We start from the raw sequence: 11,166 nt of genomic DNA, 5'->3' as shown, positions 1-11,166 counted from the left end.
CTCCAGAACACGAAGCCTGAACCACTCAGATTATACAGATTTTCAACACTCTGTGTGACGATGTCCCGAGGGACGGGGGCTGAGGGGGGCATGCTTTGATTGGCTTTCACCAGCTGATGGTGCAATTACGCAGCAAAGTGCCAGGAGCCAAACGCTCACGACGGAGGCGCTGCTTTTACTGCCTCTGTGACGTCACAAAGTGTCCGCAGGTATTTACCTTCTGCGGTCAGCTCGCTGAGGCAGTGAAATGTGCTGTGGAAGTGAAACTACCACACGCGCCTCTCCTGTCGCGTGCCGTCCCACGAGTGGGGAGGAAGACTGAAGTTATGGCGGGTGGTTTTGAAGCTCTGAAGCGCGAAACAGCGAAGCCAGAAGAACCTGAACGTGGTCCTCTAAAGTTCTTAGTGTGACAGGATTAAATCACCATGGTAACTTATCCTGACACGTCGCCTGAGATTTTTATATTCAGAGGTTGAGTTTAAAACTTTTATTGTTTGATTTAGAGCTGCTGAAATCAATAAAACCAACAAATCCAGCTGTTTGTCCGGAATTTTCAGCCACTGATGTGTTTCACAGTTTTTTATATTTGCAGATTAAAGATATCTGCAGTCTTTAATCTGCAGTCTTTAATCTGCAGCGACTGCACAGGTTACAAAAAGAAATCAATCACTGAGAATTTGTGTTCAGTGATTCACCTGATCTGCACAAACTAAAGCACTTTCCACGTTTCTGTGATCGAGCTGTGGCTCAGTCTCATACATCCAGTTTAGTTTAAAGACTCTGCTGTGAGTCCAGTCCAGCTGTCCGTCACACGCACAGCTGCTTTGTCCCGTTTGGAGTTTTGCTTCTTTCTCATCACTGGTTTGCTTTTTACCCATCAGGGCAGCCCAGTTATACTCGCTGTTCTTGAGGTCGGTGTCTCACGTCACAGGGCGACAGAGTGACGTCATTATTTAGATCACCATAAGCAATGAGGCAAAAGAATCATTTACAGGGATCTCTGCTGACATATTTTTACTCTTGCACTACAGCAGCTCTGCATGATCCACAGTTCATAATAAGCTTTCTTTATCTAACACTCGCCCTCAGCTGCAGCCTCGGAGCTGCTGTCTGAAACAAGCTCCTCGTTCCTCCGCTTTTGCGCCTCCAGGCTGCCGTAGCTGTGGCACGCCTCACACACACTTCAACAAATGAGATTTCAATCTAGATTACATGCACCTTAGTGTGTGTGTGTGTGTGTGTGTGTGTGTGTTGGGGTCTCAGCTGTATGATAATGACCCACCTTCAGGCCATGGAGCTTCACTGATGTCGAGCCATAAACTCTCTGCGTACAGTGTCAACACATGAGAGTAAATAAGGCTGCATTCATTCATTCATTCATTCATTCATGTATTCCTGGTGATGGCTGAGCCCTGAGCTCACTGGGTGTTTAAATGCACACAGAGTTTTAACCAATCAGAGCTGTTGTTGCTGCGTTGCTGTGAAGGTGCCAGTTTTCAGTTGGCCGTGTTCTGTTTGCAGCTAAACAGCTGCTGCTGGTGGTGCTGGTGGTGCTGGTGGTGGTGGGGTCTAATCTACAGAGAGAACTTTAAACCAGCTGTGGAGCTTTCAGGTGACTTTTGAAAGTTACTCTGGTTAAATTTAGAAGAACAAAGCTGATCTCAGAGCGACTGCGGAGCGTCGAGCTCACAGGTTTGACGAGAACTTCCATAAACACAGATTTCTGCTGTCAGCTGTGGAAATAAAGACTCTCAGCTCAGCTTCAGGAAAATGTTCAGCGAATGGACCGAAACACCGAGCTCAGGCCTCCCCTTCACCTCAGGTGTATGAGGAGGAGGAGGCGCTCATGCTGAGGAGCTGTAGCTTTTGTTGGGCTGCCACCCCCACCACCCAAACCCCCACCTCCACCATTTGTATTTGAATGAGGGCAGCGCGTGCCTCTGCTGGTCCTGAATTCAGCCCCCTCCTTCCTGGCACGAGGCACGCTTCATCACACCCTATTGTCTGTGTGTGTGTGTGTGTGTGTGTGTGTGTGTGTGTGTGTGTGTGTGTGTGTCGCAGGGATGGATTCTATAATATAAACCAACAACAACAGATGTTTGGCTCGAGACGAGTCGGCAGAGTCTCAGAGAAACAAGAAGGAGGCGTGAAAACTCCTCCGAGCTGTAAACTGGATGACACATAAACCGGTCACATGACCCCAGCCCATGTGATGTCACTGAGGAAGAACAGGAGGAAGAGCTGAAAGTCAGAGCATCCTTTTTCCAGCTGTGCAGGCTTCAGGGCGAAGGTCTGATCTTCTCCTCAGACCACAGCACGACGTCTCGTTTCAAGAATCAAGTGCAGTTTTTGCCAAACCCTAAAACACGTTTGCAGAAACTTCTGACTCGGCTGCAGATCTGAGTCCCACAACATCCCAGAACCAGTTCTGCCGTTTGGTTTCACACATGTGCAAAAACACAACGTGTCACAGCTCCGCCCCTCACATCGTCTGCAGTTCATAACCTTCATCGCCTCGTGCTGTTTAAGCAGGGAGCTCAGTGCTGCTCGTGAAGCTCAAGGAGGATGTGCAGAAACATCCAATCAGAGCTGCAGGTGAAAACTGCTCAAACCACATTCTCACGTAATTTATTGAATCTGCTAGAAAGAGAGGAAGTGCTTTAGTGCACGAATGCATGTTTAAACATTGGAGTCTCAGTCCTGAAGCAGCCGCCTGACGCCGGACACACGTCAGCTTCATGCAGTGTTTGTGTTGGATGCATGGATGCATCAGGAGGGGTGATGAGTCAGAGCACCGGGCTGTGGTCGACTCCTTCGCCACGTGGTGCGAGCAGAATCATCTGCAGCTCAACGTGGCAAAGACCAAGGAACTGATTGTGGATTTTAGGAAGACCAGGAAACCCTTGACCCCGTTTCAATCCACAGGGTCAACGTGGACATCGTGGACGACTATAAATGCCTCGGAGCACACAGGACAATAAACTGGACTGGGTTAAAAACACTGCTACACTTTACAGGAAGGGCCAGAGTCATCTCTGTTTTCTGAGGCGGCTGAGGTCCTTTAACATCTGTCGAACTACGCTCTGGGTTTTCTACGAGTCTGTTTTGGTCAGTCCTCTGTGCCGTTGCATGCTGGGGCAGCAGGCTGAGGTTTGCTGATGCTAACAGACTAAATAAACTGATCCACCAGGCCAGTAATGTGGGGCTGGAGCTGGACTCCCTTAAAGTGTCAGAGAGGCGAATGTTGTCCAAGATAAAGACAATGTTGGACACCCCCTCCCACCCACTCCATGACGTGCTGGTCAGCCACAGGAGCTCGTTCAGTGAGAGACTGAGGTCACCAAAAAGCACCACTGACCGACACAGGACATCATTCCTGCCCGTGGCCCCCTGTACAACTCCTCCCCTAACACACTGTAAACACTGCCATAGTTACTCTCTTTCTCTTTCTTATTCTGTAATGTTTCTGTCAACTTTCAAGATATTTACTTATAATCACATCTGCCAACCCTGGAAACTTATTATTTGTTGATTTTTATATATTGTGCTGTTCCTTATATCCTGACATATTGTTAAATAGTTTTTGTTACTGTGCTGCAGCAACTGCACCCACATAATTTCCTCAGGGATTAATAAAGTATGCTGACAGTGTGTGTGTGTGTGTGTGTGTGTGTGTGATTTATTAATGAAATTATGAAAAATGGCCTCCGTTTATTGTGGCGCGTTTCGAGCTTTAGAGCGTCTTTTTTACCTGATGAGCGCGTGCAGCGTCGGCACCCCGGGGAGTGAGGGCGCGTGCACACACCAGCAGGAAGCATCAGCGGACAATATGCACATATTCAATCGCGCGCCATCTGCTTATCGATCAGACCTCCCCCCGCGCGCCACGCGCTTCGCCTCCTCCAAATGAGTATGTGCGCGTGCCCCTGCGCACGGGAGCGACAGGTTGATGCAGGTGAGCCTCAGCTGCTGCTTTTGTTTTTGTTTTGTTCAAAGCTTTATTGATCAGGTGAAACGCCGCGGACTCTGACAGCCTGCGTCACAGCATCGCAGGTAAAGCTTCGTTTACATTGAGCGAAAGTCGGAGGTTAAAGGTCAGCAGGTTTCCTCGTGTGTCTGTGTCTCTGAAGTGAGGAAGAGGAGGCCCAGCGCTCCATCAGCCCGAGCTCTGCTCCTCCTCCTGAGGAGGTTTTACTGCCGTCGGAAGGAGCTGAAAGGCTTCGCACCTCCGTCGCCTCCTTTTGTCCTCCAACACGCGCCCAAATGGCCCCACGAGAGGCGGCACGAGCTTTTGTTCAGGTGAGACGACACATGGCGTGTGCCGCCCGCGAGGAGGATAAAGGAGGTGTCTGGGGGGGAGGCAGGCCGTGGGAAAGTCTCAGGTGTGAACAGCTGGGTGCGTGAGCGAGGAGTCAACTCTGACACCTGAGCAGACATGCGCAGATAAACAAACGCTCTGCATCAGGAGGAGGGGGCGTAGTCTGGGGGGTCCTGAAGGAGCAGGCAGGTAAATGACAGATCAATCAGGGACTGTTAGCCCCGCCCACACGAACAAAGTTACATTTTTTATTTGTTTAAAGGTTCATTTAGTTAATTTTATAGTTTACTGAATTTATCATAATTTAGTCTCTGAAACATTTTATTCTACTGTAGACGTTTTTACTCCGTTTTTTTAAAATATTTTTTATATTTTTAAAATATTTTTTATATTTTCTTATATTTTTAAAGAGTTTTTTCTTTTTTTCTTACTTTTAGACTCAAAATTTTCATTTAATTTTCTTACTTTAAATATTTCTCGTGTTTTTTTGTTTTTAACTGTCATTTAAATTATTATCTTTGTTTTATTTTACTGTTTATACTTTACTTGAGCGCTTGTCTTGTGAGTAGTTTTACCTTTAGGAGATATTTCGCTGTCATATTGATAATAAAATGTTGAAATGATCCCCCGGTGTAAGTAAAGTGTGCTTCAGTGTAAATGCGACACCTGAGCTGGTTTCGTGTTTTTGGGCTGCAGTCTGCTGCCTTCTGTTAGCGTGTGACAGCTGAACAGCCGTGAGCTGCTGTGAGGCAAATGGAGGAGTCATAAAGCTCTGCGGCAGCCTCGGCGTTCCCAGGTTCACACCTCCACACTGAGTGAAAGCACATTTAGGTCCCAAACCTCCCAGCCTGCACTCAGAAACGAGCCGCGGCTCACATCAGTGCAAACGAAGCCAGACTTTGTGTTTGTGAACATTTCCACCACATCACGTGTTCTTCTTCGTCTGTCTGCCCTTTTATCGCCGCTCTTATGTGAGCTTTCTCACATCGGGGAATCAAACGAGCAGCTCGGGGTCCAGTCTGGCCCACTGGAGCTGTTGCAGTGTCAAAAATGCAGTAAACTCTTGAATACTTTCAGCTTTCTCAGAAAAACACAGCACAGTACCTGCTGAGGCGATGACAGCGTGGGTGGAGATGCTGTTGGAACGTCTTAGATATGTGATCATTAAATGTGAACTTTTGCTTCTTATGGAAGTTTGACTGCTGGAAGCCTCAGACTTTGAGTCATGGCCGTGAGTTTGGGATGAACAATGAAGCTGTTATTAATCAGGTGCTTCCTGATGGTCCTTCCATAATCGGGTTCTTTCTGTTTGTCCATCAGTTTTAACAAAGATCTCCAACACCATTGGCTGACCTACAATTTGTTGTTTAATTAAAGGAAAACCTTCAACATTTGGAAGATGATCTTTTCCAGAAGCAACGAGTCTTTTTTGTGGGTGCGTTTTTTATCATCTGGGAACATCTGGGAACATCTGGGAACATCTGGGAGAACATTAACGGTTTAATCTCACGGTCTGAATGACGTCACCAGAAATGATCACAAACTGATCAGCTGTATTGATCTGTGAAAGAAAACCTGTGGACCTGATGGTTTCTGTTTAAGGTGGAAGCGCCACAACTTAAAAAGGACACACACACGTGCACGTGGAGCGGCGGATTTGGGCGCGCTCGCTCACCTCACTGCCCGTTTGCAGGCGGGCACTCTCACAACGTCATGTGCTCGTTGCGTCCACGTTTATTTTAAAGCAAATCAGGACATTTTCAGCATTTCAAGCAGGAACCAGCAAATAGTCGGTGTCGTCATGATCACGCCTTCCTGCATCAGTCAGCAGATGGAAGGAGGGGGCGGGGCTGATGCTTACCATTAAAATGGAAATGAACTTTCCATTTCTGGTGTGAAACAGGAAGTTCACGAGCCTCACCTGGCCGCCAAACACTAATCAGCTAGTTAACCAATCACAACAAGTCTCTGCAAATGAGTCTGAATTTCAGTCACATCGTTTCCGAGTGCAAATCCTCAGCGGTGACGCACAGACAGAAAACTACGTCAAATCTTTCGTTGTCACGTGCACAGAGACGAAAATCGAAGCTTCATTTTTACTGAGAACATTTCAGAAGAACAGATTGTTACTGTTGTTATGAAATCGTGCTTTTGTGTCCTTTATGAATGTCGGTACATTTAAGAACAGCGTGCATTCGTGCTTTATGTGCATCAGTTTGCATCAGCAGGAAGTTAAATCTCAGACTTGGAGAACAGGACTGAGGATTGAAACAAGCTCCTGGATCCTGCACATCTGGATCTGTGTCGTGAGTCTGACAGAGCGTCAGATGTGATGAGTTTGAGCTGAGGAGCCGTGCTGGCGGCTTGTTTTAATCGCACTGAACTAAATGTAGAAAAACACTCATTTCTCTGCTGCTCATTATAAACGGACGGGTCATTAAACGTGAACTTCTCCGGGATGCACTCGAACTGATTTCACACCAAAATAAAAGAATCTGGAGCTTTTTTTGTGTCATTATGCAGCAACTTGAGATTTCAGGGCCCACCTGTGATTAAATGAAGCGCCCACTCATCACCCACTCTGGATAAATGAAGATCTGTTTGCCACCCCGAGCAGCCCACAGCTCCCACTGCACAAACAGCAAGAAAGTGGAAAGTTACTGCTTCAATCATTTAAAGACGGCCGCCTCCCCTTTGCTAAGAGTCCAAAGCAGAGTTTATGAGAGGGATTTATTATGTCTAATATATTTCCAGTTGAGTTTGGCAGGACTGTGTGTGAATTTGCTCTTTATGAGCACGTAGGAGGGTCAAATATTTGGAATCTGAACAGCAAAGTGTTTCAAATATGCTATTTATACATTTATTTATACATTTATTCACACGTGTTCTGGGCTTCATCACCGCCTGAAGTAAACACCAGGAAAACATGCAAAAATAACCCTGAGCCTACCCAGCACATAGCCTGGACCAAGTCATACTTTTCAGTGGTAATTTAACACGTATGATACATATAAAAACAAATTACACCAAGCTAAGAAAATCCCGAACGATGTTTTGGTGTCTGACAGCGGCGGGACATCTGCGTCTCACAGGTGGTAGCTGTCCCGGCGCCTCCACGGGACACAAACGTGCTGCGAAGGGAAAAACATATTTACAGGTTCTGGGCACCGCGGGGCTCCTGCTGCAACTCCAGCAAAAAGTACATTTCTCACGTCCGGCCCAGCGCCGGCCTCATTTTCCCTACATTAAGCGTATACAGCAGCGCTGCACATGTTCTCTTAAAACTCGGCACAAACGCTTCTGCGAAGCCCGAGGAGCAGCCAGGAGATCAAAAGCATCCCGGCCGAGTCGTCCTCTGTCCAACGCGCTCAACAACAGCATGTTTCAGATGCGTTTGTTAGAGGGAAGCATCCTGAGCCTCATTAAAAGAGGGAAAATTCAAAGCTTGTAAACAGCGAAGGGAAAACTATAAAACCTAAAATGATTCATATTATGAGCCTGAAACGCCAACATTTACACTTTTAAAAGACGGAACAAAAACAGGAAAATCCACACATCATCACGGTTTGATTTATTCTGGGTTTATTACCAATGTGAGTTTACATCAACATGCATATTGAGACTCGTTGCTCTGGAGACAGAATAAAACAGAGGCCTCGGAGGGCGGCGATCGTCGGTTTATCTGCAGCAGGTCTGACTGAAAGTCTTGAGCGTAAACCAGAAACGCAGCACGCCGTCCTCTTTGTAAAACACGCTGCTGTTTAAAGCCAAGAACGAGCCAGCGCATAGACCCGTGTACAGCGCCGTGCACAGGTCTCACGCCTCTAATCGTTTACTCTGCAGGAAAATGAGAACCAAGTGCAGCGATTTATTGAAACATGGTGTCTGTGAGGCAGAAACAGGTGACGGTACTTGAGTGGACACCTTTATTCTCCAGCACAGGCTGGAACATCTCTCCAGGCTTCTTGAAGGACACTCAAAGCTCTTGATGATGATCCCACGCTGCTGCAGGAGGCTCCGCTGTGCGCTGCGTTGGGATCATCGTCAGGCTTCGCAGATCAAATTCAGTCTGATGGTACTTTGTTAAAACTGATGAATCAAACGTCACAGACTGAAATCCAGACCCAGCCGCTGTGGCCTCACTGTTGGACCTCCTCTGTACAGATCGCCAAAGCTTTGGACTCATCGCTCCCTCTGACCTGCTGTTACCGAGTTTCAGTGCAGTTCTTGTGTAGCTTGGATGGTTCAGCTGAAGGCCCCGTGACTTTTAGGCTGAACACTGTGAGATCCGCCATGTTTTCTGCTGAGAGTTCAGAGAATCCATTGTTGGTCCAAAAATGACATTTTATGACAAACTAAAGAAACTAGAATAAATCATCGGTTTGTGTGACAGGCTTCATCAAAGAGCCTGAAGATAAACTTTAAGATGGATTCTGGCAAGTCGTTGTGTGCAGAGACATAACGACTTTACCTCGGAGCCTTTATAACGCCTGAGTGATGAGGTCAGAGTTAAATGGTCAGGTACGAGGACTGGACACGAGGGAACACCGAAGGATCTTCAGAAAGCTGGAGGAGGATAATTTTTGAAAAATGACAAGTTTGAAGCAAAATAGAGAGAAATGAGGGGCTGATTAAGACTTCTGCACAGCTGTGTACAGCAGAAGAACTGGGCGTGGCTCGGCATCTTTGGTAGCTCCGTCACGTGGAGGTGATCTCTGTGGATCAGAGGTCGGGTCAACACGAGTTCCTCGAGGTGCTCCTGAACCTAATATTGCCGAGCTATGCAAGCTAACGTGATCTAGTTTCTAATGAAGCCCTCATGAGACCAGACCAGGTGCGACAGGTGAGCCACGCCGAGGATCACTTCCTCCTCTCCTCCAAAACAGTCTGTTCCTCCTCACAGTCACGTCTCACACAGAACATCAGACTTCAACCTCTGTGGAAGTGAAAGACCTCCTCCCTCTCGCCGCTACGTCCTGGACGCATATTCGTCTACGCCACGGCGGCCGACGCCGCTCTGACATATTCACCAAACTCATAAATGCTACTTATTGTTTATTTGCATCATTATAAACAAATTCATGATGTGACGTTCGCCTCCATCAGCACAGTCTGAGACACACACACAGGAATAGAAAATAAAATACACATTCTCAACGTGTGGCAGCTGATCTCAGGTCAGCGAGCGGCGAGGCGACCGGAGCTGGAGTGGCGATGGCAGCGCTGATTCCCGATCAGCCACCAGCGACCAGAGTTTACGACCTGGATCGTCTCCATCAGAAGCTTAAAAATGCATCAGGTGTCACAAAGATGAGGCCCCACCTCCACAAAAACCAGGAAGTGCAGGACCAGTTAAAGTCCTCAGCCCCGCCCACTGAGACGTCCGTGACGGCGGAGACCATTCGCCTGCAGCACACGGGTCTCTCCCCTCCTCTCTCTCACCTCACCTTGGAGTGATAGGTGGAAAGCGAGCAGGGGAGGGGGTGGGGCTCATTGCTGCTTGGAGCGCCAAAACCGCGAGGCGATGGAGCCGATGGAGAGTCCCTGCTTCGTCTGCTGGGAGAGCTCGGACAGACGCTGCTCCTCCTCCTGACAGAGAAAACAGAGTCAGAGCTGTTCCAGGTGAAACCTGAGACAGGTGCGTTTGATTTCTCCTCCTACCTGCGCCAGCTGAGCCTGTCGCCGCTTGAAGGCCTCGATGGGGTCTTCCTCCAGCGCGTAGTTCTCCAACACCGAACGCACGTCGTCCACGCCGCTCATAGCGATGGCTGATGGAGAGGAGACGGCGAAGGTGAAACAACAGACAGGAAACACGGGAAGCAACCAATTAAATATGAGCTTAGTGACAGTAGAGGGATGCGCTGACGAATACAAGAAGTCAACTACAAAAACAAATGAAGGAACGGCTGGGTGACAGGACGGCCCCTGAACGCCTCGCCGTGCGTCTTACTCTTGAGGAAGTTGGCGAGGTCGTAGAGCGTTCGGTCCTCAGAGTTTCCGTCCCATTTCTTCAGAGCCAGGCCGTTGAAAGGCTGCAGGCTGAACGCCTCCCGCTTACAGTCGACCACGATGACCTTACTGCTGTCGCGGTTCAGACACGACACATCCTGAAAGACACACACACACACACACACACACACACACGTTTACTCTCCTGCTGCAGATAAAATCACTAGTTCGATGACTGATGAGATAAACGCCTCCTCCATCACTCCAGCCCGACTAAAGCTGACACTGGTGATCGTTCATGCCTCATCAAATAAGAGACTCCATTACTTTAATGACGCTTAAGGTAACACTTGCTAGCCCCAGCTGGTCTGTGTGTGTGTGTGTGTGGCAAGGTGTTTCTGCGCAGTGTACCAGGGGCACGGAGAAAAGTTGTCGTACCATAGGCACGAGGAGTGTGTGTGTGTGTGTGTGTGTGTGTGTGTGTGTGTGTGTGTGTGTGTTCATGTCTTTGTAGGGACCAAAAATTGGAAGTTTACTATACTTGTGGGAACCAAAATCCTCACGAGTCTGAAGGTATTTTCCAGACTCAGGATGTGTTTTAGCGTCATGGTTACAGCTGGGTTATGGTCAGGGTTAGACATTCACTTTGATGGTTAGGGTAAAGGGCGGGGGGAAGCATTATTTCAATTAGATGTCCCCACAAGAAATGAATACCCGACGTGTGTGAGACAGATGGAGAGGGAGTCTGTCTGTGGCCCAACCATCCTCCACGTCCTCACAGCTGATGAAAGAAGGCCGCCGTCCTCCTTCACGTTGTGTTTGTGTGAAGGAATCAAGCTGCCACTGAAGAATCGGACCTTCTCAGTCTTTTATGCCATTGTGGAGGAATTTTGGCCGCT

The 11,166-nt window shown here is 48.0% G+C and overlaps 1 protein-coding gene across 2 annotated transcripts in view; it reads right to left on the bottom strand.

The window, feature by feature from the left end:
• Positions 1–5,776: 5,776 nt before the first annotated feature.
• timm50 (translocase of inner mitochondrial membrane 50 homolog (S. cerevisiae)) overlaps positions 5,777–11,166 on the bottom strand; it is a 33,169-nt gene continuing 27,779 nt past the window's right edge. For both annotated transcript variants that reach the window (XM_085131618.1, XM_085131617.1), the window contains 3 exons: positions 10,269–10,425; positions 9,980–10,086; positions 5,777–9,907 (listed from right to left, as the gene is read on the bottom strand). In XM_085131618.1, the coding sequence (XP_084987744.1) occupies positions 9,809–9,907; positions 9,980–10,086; positions 10,269–10,425 (363 nt within the window). In that variant the 3' untranslated portion in view covers positions 5,777–9,808. The remainder of the gene's footprint in view (positions 9,908–9,979; positions 10,087–10,268; positions 10,426–11,166) is intronic.

The sequence above is a fragment of the Neolamprologus multifasciatus genome, chromosome 14, assembly GCF_963576455.1.
Source record: "Neolamprologus multifasciatus chromosome 14, fNeoMul1.2, whole genome shotgun sequence".
Taxonomy (NCBI): domain Eukaryota; kingdom Metazoa; phylum Chordata; class Actinopteri; order Cichliformes; family Cichlidae; genus Neolamprologus; species Neolamprologus multifasciatus.
This window is presented reverse-complemented; position numbering and strand designations above follow the sequence as displayed.